The sequence below is a fragment of the Alternaria novae-zelandiae genome (genome assembly GCF_023758075.1).
Source record: "Alternaria novae-zelandiae strain BMP 2774 chromosome Unknown scaffold_6, whole genome shotgun sequence".
NCBI lineage: Eukaryota > Fungi > Ascomycota > Dothideomycetes > Pleosporales > Pleosporaceae > Alternaria > Alternaria novae-zelandiae.
This window is the reverse complement of record NW_026056966.1, coordinates 679,613-694,627: the sequence shown is the minus strand read 5'-3', so window position 1 is coordinate 694,627 and position 15,015 is coordinate 679,613. Positions and strand designations below refer to the sequence as shown.

Here is a 15,015-nt window from a genome sequence, read left to right as displayed (position 1 = left end):
AAAACACCACGCATCCTATCGCGTCTCCCGGGCAATACGCGCGATCATTACCTCACCATAGAAGCTTCACTGCAGGGCAGACGCGTTTTGTAAATCGACTGGTAATGCCATGCAAGGCAGCGCCCGAGCTCCGAGACAGCCTCTTTCCCCCCACATCGCGCTATCTGTCGCTACGACTCCGGCCGCAGAGCACAGCGTCACGATAGCCTCAACCTTCACCCTCATGAAACACGCCACGCACGTCTCCTCTCCCACATGCAGGTCGCCGTGATACAGCATCCAACCTGCCAGCCCAAAGCACGCGAGACAGCAGGAAGTCATGCGCCAACAAATACTAATCCACCTGGGCAAGAACATGAAATGTCCAGGCAAGGAGCACGGCATCGCTCAACAACTCCGACCAGGCTCGCCTAGACGCTCCAAAACCAACGTTGCACGAACAACTCACTCCCGCTTTACGAGTCTACGAGTAATGGTCATGCAACAAGAGCCAGCATACCCCGAGCGCCGCGGCAACGGCCCATCTCCCGTTCTTCTAACGCACCCGGCCACGGCACTTTGCCCCGTGCACAACAACGCTCCTCTGAGCATCTAGGGGTTTGATCAGCCCGCCCCAAAACTGCGCAAGGCTAACACACGCCACGTGAAATGATACGAGTCTGTCGATCTATGTCAGCTCTCTAACGCTCTTCGAGTCTGGATTCATCTGTGAAGAAGCCCGAAACAGCCACATCGTGAGCTATGACGATCACCGTCAAACATGCAGTTGGTCGTGCTATTTTTGCTTCTTCGACGTCATGGCTTCAACGTTCGGTTGTCGGCACGATTTTACATCATCACCACACGTATCTGTAGTCGACGCGATGTAACGGCGCGTATGTTTAAGACGGATTACAGCAACACAGTAAACACAGGCCTTTTACACATTCAACACGCATCGCGCTCAGGCTTGGCATTCTGCGAAGACTTTGCTTCTTGAATAAGCATCTAGATCCTGCATGTCGACAGAAAGGAGGCTTGCTCGACTACTTGTTGTCTCTTCCAAATAGATGAATTCGTGGGGGTTACGGACCTCGCAAGCATGAGGTACAATATTCAGATTAGGATCTATACGAAACCTGTCAAGAACCCATCACCAACAATCCACCGTAGGCATTATAAGACTAGTCATTCATTTGTATGCCTGAGATATACGTACAACGCGCATTCCTTATCTCATCAGTTTTCATGTTTACCACGCGCTCCTTATCCGTGCCGCCCTCATCACGCCGGTCAGTGCAACTGTGGCACAGCAATCCTCCACTCCTTTCCTCAACGACTTGGTATAGGCACGCACATGAACTGCACCACCGACTTTGCGCTCACTCCTTTCGCAAACTGTGCTCGTGCACTTCTCCTGTATTCTTGTTGAAAACAGCCATATTAACGATAACTACCTCTGTGTGCTCTTTTTCGCTGTCATCCTCTTTTTCGTAAATCGTAGTATTGTCTTCTTCGTCTTCTTCTTCTTCTGCTCCTCTAAATGCGAGTTCCACGAGATCTTCATGTCTCTGTTTAGATCACTCGTCAAGCTTCACGTGTAAACTCGTTAGTCTAGGAAGCGAGACATCGTCTACGATTTGCGTTGCCCCTTTCACGTGCAAAGTAGTGTAGGTACACTCAGCGGCGAGCCTCAAAGGTCTGCATCACTCCAGATATCTTTCGTAGTACGACGAGAAACATATGTTTTTCACCGAAGTCGCATGATGAACAACTCAAGTCGCTGAACCAATTAGTCGTGCAATGGATAATACAAGTTTATATCTATATCTCCATCATATCAAGCCTAGCTGCGCTCACGCAACCATCTGCATCGCCGTAATCACTTCACGCTTCTGCATTCTTAAAGCTTTCAATAGAATCTCGAGAACGAAGTAGGTGTGCAGCTGGAAGAAAAATAGTTGTTAGCTAAGGTTCTAACGACGGTGTTTCTGCTGCGGAACAATCGAAAGAAGACGAGTAATAGGAGTGAAGGAATATTTTCGGTAGAATAACAAGCGACAAGAGACGTGGTACATAAAAGTGAGATGCGTGATTCAATTAAAACATGGATATCATATGCAAAACTGGAATCTAAGGGGGAATTCTACATTTGGTAGGTTCGATACCGAGAACTCGTGATGGAAGTTCGCCGCAATTACAGTCGTCTCTGGTGCTGATCTGAATTATAGAAATAACACGAACATGTATTCTAACAAATATTATGGAAACGAAACATTATCTCATCTCATACACAAAATGACATGATGAGCTGCAAATTTTCAAAGCGCAAAACCTGTGTTTTATGCCGCAACATCTAATATCGCTCTGCTCTTCTTCGCAATGCGCACAGATCTCATGGACGTAGGGTTAACAATTGCACGAAAGGGGGTTGACAGTCGCGCAGTTCCCACACCGCATCACAAGCACCAAAACACACACATACAGACACAGCAACATCTCATGTTTTTGTGTCCTTCAATTCAACTTCGCACCTATCCTACTCTAGCCCCTTCCAACCCTTCTTTTCCCCGTTCCCCGTTCCCGGACACGACAAAATCCCGTATCATTCCAGCTGTCGTACAACAGCAGCAAAAAAACAACAACTCCTCTTCTCATCATCATACGCGCGTGACATCCAAGAAACTCGACGCAGACTTTCTAACGTCTAATGTTGGACCGACGACCTGGGATAAAAACAAAAACCCAAAAACCCCTTTCCGATGCTTGCAAGGGCCCTGTTGCCAACCAACTATGCCGCCTGAATCGAGTGGTGAAACTTGAAGAAAAATTTATATGTATACGGTGAAAGGGTATGCGCTGACCGGTGAACCAGGGTTGAGGTCGTGAGGCGCTGAAAGAAAGTAAGGCTGTGGTGGTGTTCGGCGTGGGCGTGGACAGCTGATCAGCCGCGACAGGCGGCATCTATCAGCAGTACCGCGGGCAAGGTGAGTCGACTAGGGTAATGGCAGACCACATGATCAATAACACACATCTCGATTGCTTCATGCTGGATCTTTGGAGGCGTCATCCGGAGGTGGCTCCGTCTTTCCCTCCTCCTGATTTTGCAAGAGCCGTGCTTGTTCGTCGGGAATATCGCCCTGTTCGTTCTCCTCTCCAGCCATCGGTTCTTCTGATCGCATGACTGCTTCGTCGACCTCTTCCGAAGGGTTGGGCATTGGCGCTTCGCCTGATGGCTTGGTGTTGGCCTCGTCGGCACTGTGCTTGCCCCCGTGGAACCAGCCACCCTTCTCCCATTCTCCGGGTTGGTAGAGGCAGTCATGGCGAATGTCCGTGTCGACGATAGCAGCCATGAGTCTGTTGAGCCGATCGAAAGAGATGGGCTTCAGGATCCATGCATCAAATCCAGCGTCGATGTAGCTTTGGCGGTCGCGCTCGATCAGAGAGGCTGAGACGGCAATGATGGGGACGCGGCCGCAGAGGGCGGCTCGGGTTGAGTAGATATCGGTGTGTAGTTTCTCGAACGATCTTATCATCTTGGTTGAGGTAAGTCCGTCGACGATTGGCATCTTCAATAATGTCAGTGAACAGAGCAGGTCTTCAAAAACACTCTACTAACCTGCATATCCATCAAGACAACATCGATGTCTCGTGAATTGTCGCAGTATGCCGACGAACATTCCTCGCCATTGACGGTGAGATGGACCTCATGTCCAAGCTTTTCTAATCGTTTCTTGACAATCCTACTATTCACCGGGTCGTCTTCCGCAACGAGTACGCGCATGTGGTCCGAAGTCAATTTCTCCGGTTCCGCAGACGGTTGTATTGGTGTGTCGCCCTGTACCTCTCCGAGGACACTCCCAGGCTTGGGCCGAGGATCTACCGGACTATCGCCGCCTTCATCAGGCATCTTCAGGGCCGTGATTGGGGCACCGGAGCCAGGTACGGTAACTTCCCCTGCGTGATCGGACTGCATGCTTCTCTGGTGTGGAGGTACAATAGGCTGGCTGCTGATGTATTCAAGGCTCCTAGACCTCATGCGCGCGGCGCCGGGATCAAGACTATTGCGTTTCGTTAAGGTCGGTCTCAGAGAGTGTGCGCTTGGGCTTGCATCGCCTCTGCCGATCATGTGCGGCTCTTGTATCGCGTCGATAAGTCTGTCCACATCACTCCTCTGACTCGACCCGCTCTTGAAGCTGCGTAGACTAGTCTTGCTCGTCAGACTCTCCGCACTAGATCTTCGAATGACCACACCACTCGTCCCACCACTCGAGCTACTCTTCCTCTCGCTATCGGAGGTGTGGCGCGATAGACTTGGGGCAATGAGAGTCCGTTCGCCTTCATCAGGGCCAGGCAGGATGCTCGATAAGGTACTGTCCGGTTGGGGTGTGATGCTACCAGCTGGCGAAGCCTCTGCCGTTGTCACGGCTTCTACCTCGGCGTCTGGAAGGTCGAACGGAAATTGTACGACGAACCTCGTGCCTTTGCCCTCTTCGGATCGAAGCCTCAATTGTCCGTTCATATTCCTGATGATGCGGCCAACGACGGCCAGACCGAGACCCAACGTTGACTTCTTACCTTGCTCGGCAATTTGATTTTTGTCAGGTACCAGCGCATCCTCCAGCATAGATGCAGGCTCAGACTGAACTTGCTCCAAGTCATAGAAGAGCTGATCGAGCTTCTTCTGGCTCATACCAACACCCGTGTCGGCCACTGCCACTTCAACCTCGACATGATCTCTGCTGGGCCTTGCTGCGACATAAACCTCCACAGTGACGCTACCTTGGGTAGTGTTCTGTATGGCGTTCGCAGTGATATTGGAGATGGCCTGACGGACTCGGCGTTGATCTCCGATACACAAAGTAGGCAAACCCGGGTGTTCGATAACTTCATAAGATATGTTCTTCCGTTTGGCGTCGTTCTTGAACATGTCGGTGGCATCCTTGATTGTTTCCCGGAAGTCGAACGACTCGCCCTTAATGAGTGGTCCGCCTTCCTCCGTCTTGGTCAGGTCAAGTAGGTCGTTGATTACGTAGATGAGTGACTTCGACGCCGAATGCGATCTCGAAAGGTTTTCCCGTGTTTCCGTGTCTAGGGCTCCTTCCAGTGCTATCTCGAGGTAGTTGATAATTGCATTCAGTGGGGTGCGAACTTCGTGCGCCGAGTTTGCCAGCAATAATCGGGTCAGCTGACTACTCTGCAGCGCAGCTTCTTTTTGCCTCCAGACTTCGATGAACTTTCCATATACCAAACATAGCACTGAGGCGGTCTCAATCTCTTCTTCCGTCCATTCGCGGCACTTTCCAACGACGGTCTCGGACCACGTTTTGAAACTCTTTCTTGGCTCCAGGTAACCCTCGGTGCCCTCTTTGATGAACTTTTCGTATGGGTTACCGGCCCATTTCACCTCCTTCAGTTGTCCTTTCCTGAAGAAAACGATAAAGTCCTCGCCATCTACCGACAAGGGGACGATTAGCATGCCTGATATGACATGGAAACCGGGCGGGTATCGCAGATCGGGGAAGTCCGAGATGATATCTATGGAAGTCATGACCGATTGTATTTTCCTCATCCTGAGATACTCTAACATGGCCAGTGCTTCTTGCGAGTTCTCTAGAATACCAAGGATCTTTGTCTCGTCACGGATCGAGAGTAAACCAAAGTCGGCATCGAAGAGTTTCAAGAGATCATCAGAGGAGGCGATGATGTACCCGGAGGGGTTATGTTGTGTTGGTACAGTATTGATGAGTTTCCTGGCCTGTAGTCTTGACGCATACGATAATCTTTCGATGTTTCTCGATGCTGCATCGCCAACCATGCGACACATCTTTCGAATAGGAAAAGATACGCGCATACCGCGAGGCCCGTACGAATGGCAGGCAATAAGACCCCACAGCTCGTTGAACGCGTTGATGGAGATGGACATTGACGACCTTACGGCCATGTTCGCGAGATATTTGAGATGAATTGGGGACATGGCGCGAAGATACGAGTGCGTGAGATCGAGAGGGCTTTCCAAATCCTCAGCGGTACGGCAAACGAGCCTTGCGGTTGTTAGGTCCCGGTCGTAGAGCATGCGAACCTTGTTTAGCTTGTATAGTTCTCGAGCTTGCTTTGGAATATCGGAAGCAGGGAAATTCAGCCCCTTGTATAGATCCTTTGTCGCTCGCGGGTCAACAAGTTCTGTAACGACACGGCCGTTGAAAGTTTGGTCGAATTGATATATCATGACGCGATGGAAACCAGTTAGTTCCTTGACAACGCCCACAAGAACTTTGAGAAACTTTTCCAATGATGGTGCCGCAGCCAGCTGTTCTTGCACCTGGGACATGATGTTGAAGACCTCCATCGCAGCAGCTTCACCCTTCCTTTTCCGCGCGCTACGCAGGACTCGCAAGGGCTTGCTCTTGATTTCTGTACTTTCGAGTAGTTCCTGCGCCGTGGGCTGACTGGACAAAGTATCTTCCGGCAGCTCTGGAGTAAGGTCGTTGGGGGGCACCAGCGGGTATAGAGGGTCTTCTTCAAGCTCGAACTCGCAAATAACAAGTCCAGGATTTGAATCGTTGATGTGGATGGCGCACCACAGCTTGCGCGTTCGATTGTAGCCTGCCACTTTGATGGACATGGTGAAGACTTCGGGCCCATTGGACGTGACGTCGGAGTCCTCGTCTTTGATGAAGTCGATGTGGTCCAAGAGGTTATCGGCTTGCTCTTCAGATAGAATGTCCGTAAAGCTCTCTAGTGCGAATAGCTCCTTCGGGGTGCGTCCTAATATGCGTTTAGAGTTTTCACTTACGACACGCACCAGCAGACTTCCTTCCGGGTCGTCTTGCAGTGCCAGTAGCAGACCGAAGCCTTGCACGGCGCCCGGCAGATGAATGGGCTCATCCTCGCAGCGCTGTAGGGTATCGCCCTCACGGCCTGTTATGACCATGTGTCCTCCCTCAGTCGTGACGTGCTTGAACCGATGTGTCACCAGTCCGCCCATATCCAAGCTGCTGATACCACTTTTAGCGGAAGCACCTCCAATTGACGGCGCCCGTTCGGCTCTTGACCCCGGTGACCGACTGCCTTCCTGTGCGCTTCCACCTGACCTTGTTGACGACAGATCATTGAACAGCTGTTGGGGTATTTGAGGGGCGGCCCTTCTCGAGCCGTCGGCTCTTTGAGTGGATTGGAAGGACGAGCGCTGTGTATCAGAGCCTGTGTCTGCCTTGGTACTCCCAGGACGCAACCCCCAAGCGCGCTGCGAGCCATGTGAAGCCTGTGACGTAGTCGATCCCTGCGAAGCTCGGCGGGAGTCGCTTGTGAAGCGCGAGTCGTTTGTTCGCGAATATGGGTGGAAGTAATCGCCTTGGGAGTAACCGCCCTTTGGTGTGGGAGTAGGGTCGACGCTGATGGCGCTCCGTATGGGAAAGACACGGTCGGTAGCGGAGGGGCTCATGGCGCCTTCGTTACTAGGGCCCCCAGACGCAGCGCTGTTCGGTGGCAGAGCGAAGTCGGCGGCCTTTGGTGCAGCGTCGGGCGTAGCTGGCTCTTCGGGCACGGGCGACACGGTGGAGAAGTTGAAGCGGCCATCGCTTGGTGTATTAGGACCAAGGTTGGGGGTTTGCTGGGGTGATTGAGACATGGAGCTGTGTCTCGTCGATCAGGCGAGCACGCCGGCGGCAGGGTTAAGAGTGCGCCGACGGCCTGGCTGTTGGTAGGAATAGAGGCACCCGCACACGGTGGGATTGTGCCTTCAGGCGTCCATGGGCGTCTGGTGGTCGCTAACGTGTGGTGTGGATAGTTGCGAGGATGCTCTCAACCGCAGGCAAGGTCACTTGGCGTTATGCAGGGACCGCGTGAGGGTGGCGAAAGACGGACAATCCCTAATAGGAGTCTCGTTTCTTTTGCCAGAGGGGGATGGTGGGCGGGCCTAGCAGCCTCATGAAGTTGGCAGAGTTGCTGCTGCTGGGAGATGTGGCGGCGTGCGGAGGGGCGAACGAAATCTGGACCGTCCAGGGCAGTCAAGTGCGAGGCATGCAACCGTTGGAGTGGATGGAAAGCGACAGAAGGATGGACACAGGCAGAGATGCGCAACGACCAGGCTGGCTCCTAGCTGCACTTGTGCAGACACAACGACGGGCAGCGCGTCACCGTCTAGTTGATGAGATAGATGACTGCCATGCGTCGTCTTGAATGGCTTGATGCGCCTCCAGATGTCGATCGCGAACGTCTTGGGTTAAGTCGCTCTATCTCTGCGATCGACGATCTAAGCTCAGAGCAGGTAGGTTAGGGGCAAGATGCAGGTTAGGCCATGAAAGTTCTTAGCGACCGGAGCATGGATATTCGACAGTTTTCCATCATCAGCGGCCTCGGACCCACTCGCGCGCGGGAATTAGGGCAGACAAGCGCTACGTCATCGGTGAGATGCACCACGGCTGGCTCGACGCCGAACGTGGAGTGTGTTTGGTGAGACGCGGCGGCATCATTGCGACAGTCACCTGCTTGTTTATTGCCCTCAACACCATAAGAGGCGTCGGCTAATGACACCCGGGTCTCACAAACATATCCATGACAGCTGTCAGCGGGCTCCGAGGGCTCCAGACACTCTCGTAGTAAGAGTGGTACGCTGCCTCCCGCGGAACTATCTTGTCCCCAGAATTTTGCAGATTGCCCACGGCAGACGGCCCCGGGGGCAGGATGCGCCGATCTCACGTGATCCCGGCCCGTGGCGTGTAAAAGTGTTTCGACGATCAACGCGCCAAGCTCTGACGAATTCGTGGACCAACGATGCACCATGGAATCACTTCATGTTTGACGCGTACATGTAACGAGGTCGGGCCTTTGAATACGGCCGTCACCACCGTTCGCGACAGTATGGCATCAATGGCTTATGTCCCCCAAACGTCCATGCACCCTTCGTGCCTGACACTGCCTGGGCTTGGCGGCAGCTACTGACAGCAACGTGGGGCAGCGGCCAATCGCGGTCTAACGTAACGGTGAATCGATGTCTGTGTAGGCACTCACCGCAACCTACAGACTCCCACACGCCACCCCTCAATGTCCTCGCAAACACCCGCGCGAACGCTAAACGTCCTCGTCGCCCTCACTGACCCCTCGGCCTTCCGCTTTGGCTGCTCCATCGTTGCGCGCCTGCATCGCCTCCAGCATGTTTCTCTGAAGATCATCGCGTGCAAGGACTTCCCGACCACGACGCACACGACTGTCCCGCCCCAGCTCGAGCCCGTCTGGTACACGTATGACCCCGAGAGCGACACGACGCCCGAGTGGCAACATGTCGACTATCAGGAGACCAACGTGGCAGAGTACTGCTCATGGGCCGACTTGCTCGTCCTCGCACCGCTTGACGCCGAGAATCTCGCCCGTATGCTCCATGGATTCACAACAAACCTGCATCTGAAGATCTTGCGCAGCTGGAATGTGTCAAAGAAGATAATGCTCATACCGGGCATGTCCACGCTCATGTGGGAGAACCCCATGTCGAGGAAGCAGATTAGCAAGATACGGCGGAAGTGGAACTGGATCCGCGTACTCCCTCCGTTCTTGTGGTCTTTCGACCATTCCGGGCGCAAGTACCACCCATGGGTAGAAGGGCACAAGGCTTTCAATGAATCTATACAAACCCAGATCGATTTGATGGCAGTTGGTGATCGCACTATCGCACTACCTATTGCCCATCTCCCAACACTGACACCTACGCGAAGCAAGGGGTCTCGGCTGCCGCCAGAGCTCTGGTCCATCATCCTGGAATTTACCAAGGACTGGGAGCTGGCGACTACATTGAATGTCCACACGAATCTGCCCATACCGAAAGAGTGGCGACAATCGGCTAGCGATGAAGGCCCCAAGACGCAGATGCAGAAGATAGAATGGGCGCTTCTTACCTATCCCTATTCGGAGATCAAGGCTGTGTTCGACACTGAGAACCCCACACGCATCTCCCGGGTATGCATCGAACTCATCATGCGCTTTGCCATGGTACCCGTTCTTGCGCATCTAGAAAAGTTTCACAAGGAGCTATTCTGGGGCACATTTGGGCACACCTTTTTACCTCACAAGGCTTCTGTGTTTGGCAAAACGGAGATTCTCGAGTACTGGCGGACGTCGCCTACCTTCCTTACCAAAGAGTACTCCGCGGAAGCCATTGACAATGCGAGCCGCACCAACTCGGTCCAGGCCCTTGACTGGTGGTATAACTCTGGCCTCTCACTGAAGTACACAGAAGCTGCGCTCGAGCAAGCTAGCTCGCAGGGCCACATTCACGTACTCAAGTGGTGGAAGGAGCACAGCCGTTACAGGACGGCCCCCTCGGTACCTTCATCACCAATCGACGAGCAAGCTCCTAGCAGACCCCGCCAAGACGACTTACCTCTCAAGGTGGGCAAGTCCATCACCTACGCAACACAGTCAGGCTGCCTACCCGCGATTCACTTTTGGGTTGAATCCGGCATTCCCTTTTCGCATGAAGATACAATAGCCAAAATCGCCTCGACACATGGCCACACACATATTTTAGACTACTGGCGTACCCTTCGCGGCGAGAAAATTCTTTTTGACAACCAGGTTCTCGTAGGACCGACCAAAATGGGCCATGCCGGCGTGCTAGAATGGTGGAAGCGCAGCGGCCTGAAGGTGGAGTACAAGACGTGTGATATCGAAGAAGCATTAGAGGATGGTGTTGAGGGAGCGCGGGGAGATGCCGTGCGAAGATGGTGGGCGTTGAACGGATTAAATCTTGGGATAGGAACGAGCGAGTGGATGAAGATCAAGGTCTTGGGGTCGGGATGGTGATTCAGGGAGGCGGAGCAGGTGTAGACAGTATCATAGCATTATAGCATAGCAAGCGACTTTTCTGACAACCATCCTGATTATCATTTCATACGAGGGAAAAATTGAACCTACCTTCTCGAAGTATACATTGCCTTAGAGAATATGTACGTTCCAAGTTTTATACTAATGCAGACGACAGAGCACCCGTTCAGTCTTTGCATGAGGTGCTATTCCCATTGCCAGCGGAATTGACTACTCAAAAAGACCGCAAGCCCCGCCGACAGGGTCTTCTTACCCGTTGTGGCCGGAGCTCGGAAGCCTTGGGTCGGTGAGCGCCTGAGCCAATGGCTGAAGAGCAATTTGACTTTGAGCGCGAGCGCCTCTGCAACGCCTAAACCGACCTCGGGAGAAGCTAGCTAATCAACCCGCTACAACTGTGCACAACTTCTTATCCGCCGTGTTCATTCCCATCTGACCACCTCCACGTCAACGCAACCGTCTCCCGTCCAATTCTCTCCCCGCCTCGACGCACGCAGTATACGACCTCGGTTTTCCGCCTTAAGACCACGTACCCCGAATTTCCGCTACACCACCACAATGTCTGCCGACAAGGAATTCACCTACTCCGACGTCTCGGAGCACAACACCAAGAAGGACCTATACATCGTCGTCCACGACAAAGTCTACAACGCATCGAGCTTCGTAGACGAGCACCCGTACGTTCGCTGCCCTGTCCTGCCCGCCGCGTAATGCACACCTCGGCATTCGCATACTCATACTTGTTATGGCCAAAAGCCCCGCCTTCACATGTGTCGGGTCAATGGTCACAGCAACGGTTGCTAACACATGTACAGAGGTGGTGAGGAAGTTCTTCTCGATGTCGGAGGCCAGGACTCAACAGAAGCCTTTGAGGATGTCGGTCACTCGGATGAAGCCCGTGAGATTCTCGATGGGCTGCTTGTTGGAAACTTGAAGCGTCAGGTACGACACCCTCCACTCCTCAATCCCGCACATATAACCCGATTCCCACTTCCTCCCTTCACGTACACGCAACAAATCCCCCCGACACATCGCATCTGCATCCCGCGCCCCCAGATGCCGCGCCCAGATGCCGGTCCGAGGGTCAAGGAACTTCTTCGGAACGATTCCGCCCACCATGCACGGAAACGAAACAACCCGTTCTCCGTATCCACAAAACAGAACAACAATACTGACGAGTGAAAAACAGGAGGGCGACCCAAAGCCCAAGAGCTACGCGCAACCCGGTACAACCGCTACCACCACCGACGGCGCATCCACTGGTGTCGGTCTCTACGCTATCATCCTGCTTGGTGGTGCGCTTGCATTCGCTGCCTACACTATGATGAACAAGCAGTCTTCTGAGTAAGACTGTTCATCTTCACCAGGAAAGGAATAAAACGACATTGAACCCACGATCGACGAGGTTTCTGAGCCTGACTAGGCGAGAGAGGAAGTCCCGCTTGGACAAGACAATGGGACTGGGGTATATTTATACAGAGGCGGTGCCATGTGGTATTGATCGCATGGAGGCGTATATTTCATATATTGGGGAAGGCTGCGTTTCGAGCTTTCATCATGCTGCGGACGAGCTATTGGAATAGATCGATTTAACTTTCTTCAATCGAAACTTCGTACGTGTCCTGACAGATGTGCAAAAGAAGACATTTAGCATTATTTCTTTGCTCTGGGCTCCTCGTTTCCCGCTCCGCGTAACTTATGAGCTTGAAATGGAAATTATCAGATGATAGAGTTACTTCTTGCGTGTTCTTGTTAATGAAGAGAGCACATGAACATTTTTACCGTTCTTATCACGTCTCCAACACATGTGTTACACTTTGATAAGGGTATCATTCAACTCCCAAGTATGCATCTCCATCTCCATCTCCATCTTCCATGCCTCCCACCCAATCCATTTACTTTTCCAAACCCTACATATTCCTAAAAACATTGTTACTAGCATTCCTCCTCCCACCCTCCTTCCTCCGATCATGCCTCTGCCCCTCCTGCTCGGGCCTCTTCCTCTGCTTCTTCTCCGGCGCAAACGTAATCTCCCGCTCACCCACGACCGTCGTGTTACTCGCCGACTTGGCCGGTTTCCTATCCTTGAGCTTAGACACGCGCGAACCAAACGTCTTGTCTTTCGCCATCGCAGACGACCCCGATTTCCGTTGGTTCGACGACGAAACAACCATTTCGGGGCCAGCGCGCTGCGAGCGATGACCTGCTTTGCGGTAGGCACTGGATGAAATACGCGAGTTGTCTTGTTTTTCCTTCTGCTGTTGTGGTTTCTTCGCCGGACGCACGGCGTCCTTTTCAGAGTCTGAAGAGTCTGAATCGGAAGAACCTTTTCTTGATTCGAGGTCTTCTTGCTCGGCGGCGGTGAGGCCCTTGGGGATCTTGGTGCTGGGATTGAGCTGTTGGAACTCGCGGGTTTGCTCGTCGATTTCGAATTCGGGGTCTTCGAACATTTTGGCGAAACGAGGGTCGTTGAGGACGCCGTCGGCGGGTTTGGTGGGTTCGGAGACGGCGGGTGCGGTGCTGGTGGCGTCGAGCATGTCGTCGTCGCCGCCTTGCTTGAGGACGCGTTTGGCTTGCCGGCGCGCTTGCTCTTCTTGCTTTTCCAGCATCTTTTCTGCGAGCTTTCGGTTGACTTTGACGGCCACTTTTTTGTTGCCGCGGATTCGGGACTCGCGCTCTTTGCTGATCTTCTCGGCGATGCTCTTGGCGCGTTGTTCTTGCCAGAGGTCTGGGTTCGAGATGAGGCGCGCTTCTTCGTACAGCTTCTGGGCGACGAAGAAACCGTGCATGTAGGGTCGCAGTAGACTTGTGGTTCCGACAAGGTGGTCCAATGATAGCTGCTTCAGCTGCTCGTGTGTCAGGAACTTGAAGTTGTCGTATACATCTCCAGATGCGCCCTTGCCGAAAGCGTTGGGGTCGTTGGGGTCTTCGGCCATTTCTTCGACAATGTTGTCGAGGAAGGAGCACCATCTTGGCGCTGGACCGAGCTGTGGAATGAAGAAGGAATGTTGTTGCCTGCCCTCATTTGCCGTCAGGAGCATACCAGTCTTTGGCACCCATTCGACGTGGTTGAGGTCTACTGATGGTTCCACTGAGGTCCATGGTGTACCGTCCTTGGGATCCCAGATCTTGATGACCCTCTTGTCTGCGGTCAAAATCTTGGGCTCGGCGGTTTGCGCGCCGTCGAGGTAGATGATGTTCTTTATCGGGTAGCCGTATCCTTGGTCTTTTCGTAGAAGTGGCTTTGGTGATCGGAGATCATAGAGTTGTACAATGCCGTTAGAGTCTCCCACGGCAACTTCCAGACCCGACGACGGGAAGGTCACCGCTGTGATTTCCGACTTTCCCTCAAACGCATCTGGAGGCGCCGAAAGAATGCCCACTCTGTTTCTTGATCGCGAGTCCCAGTACTCAACTGTGCCGATAGAGGTTCCGAAGGCGAGGAGACCATGCGAATGTTCGGCGATAGCACCGGTGTTCACTGCGCCCGCACCAATGCCACCCTGGAGAGCGCCGCCGCCTACTGTCGTCACATCGTCACCACCCACGTCAATCTCGTAACTCCGCATGAAGCGCCCGACTTCCAGGTTCAATCTGAAGGCCTCGCCCATGCCGTCAGCATTGACACCGACCGCGGGTACCAGGCACTCTGCTGATCTCCGGTCGTAGATAAGATCGCGACCGTAACGTGGTATGCGACTCGCATAGTGGAGGCCTCCACCGGTGTGGAATTCTATGCATCGATCTTGCTGGAGATGTACGCTCTTTTTGGCGTCGGAGGAGAGGAGGTGGAAAGTTTGGTTCTGCGAAAGTTAGCATATCTTGCGGGTGGATAGTAAGAACGGAAAGAGCGTACAAGAGTGTTGGTGTGTCTTGCGAATGACAGCGACAAATGGGGCAGGTAGTGAACGTGTATTTGAGGCTTATATGTGCCCGTGCTCATGACCCAGTCGCCATCTTCGCTCACACGGACACACTGGCTGGCTTCCTCAAACTCGAAATCTTGCAGCAGGTCGACGCGGTTGGCGAATTCGGGGTCGTTCTTCAAGCTGCGCTTTCTTTTCCGAATAAGCCACTCGGGCAGCGGGCGCGCCTCGCTGCCACTGATGGTGTATACCGGAACGGCGCCTGAGGAAATCTTCATGGTGGCGTAGTGGGTTGCGACAGAGCGGCAGCAGAGAACGTTTGGAAGTTCGCGATGAAAAAAGAGTGGAGCCATTA

At 53.2% G+C, this 15,015-nt stretch overlaps 4 protein-coding genes across 4 annotated transcripts; 2 read left to right on the top strand and 2 right to left on the bottom strand.

Moving 5' to 3' along the window:
• Positions 1-3,023: 3,023 nt before the first annotated feature.
• J4E88_003763 (uncharacterized protein) lies at positions 3,024-7,609 on the bottom strand (the record flags this gene model as incomplete). Its single annotated transcript, XM_049397411.1, has 2 exons — positions 3,024-3,548; positions 3,599-7,609. 2 exons carry the CDS (start codon positions 7,607-7,609, stop codon positions 3,024-3,026), a joined length of 4,536 nt encoding a protein of 1,511 aa, XP_049256799.1.
• Positions 7,610-9,024: 1,415 nt separating this feature from the next.
• J4E88_003762 (uncharacterized protein) lies at positions 9,025-10,776 on the top strand (the record flags this gene model as incomplete). Its single annotated transcript, XM_049397410.1, has 1 exon — positions 9,025-10,776. One exon carries the CDS (start codon positions 9,025-9,027, stop codon positions 10,774-10,776), a length of 1,752 nt encoding a protein of 583 aa, XP_049256798.1.
• Positions 10,777-11,352: 576 nt separating this feature from the next.
• On the top strand, positions 11,353-12,142 carry J4E88_003761 (uncharacterized protein; the record flags this gene model as incomplete). The annotated part of the gene is made up of 3 exons (XM_049397409.1): positions 11,353-11,471; positions 11,610-11,736; positions 11,984-12,142. The coding sequence occupies 3 exons, from the start codon at positions 11,353-11,355 to the stop codon at positions 12,140-12,142; spliced, it is 405 nt and encodes a 134-aa protein (XP_049256797.1).
• Positions 12,143-12,704: 562 nt separating this feature from the next.
• J4E88_003760 (uncharacterized protein) lies at positions 12,705-14,938 on the bottom strand (the record flags this gene model as incomplete). Its single annotated transcript, XM_049397408.1, has 2 exons — positions 12,705-14,597; positions 14,651-14,938. 2 exons carry the CDS (start codon positions 14,936-14,938, stop codon positions 12,705-12,707), a joined length of 2,181 nt encoding a protein of 726 aa, XP_049256796.1.
• Between the last annotated feature and the right edge of the window lie 77 nt (positions 14,939-15,015).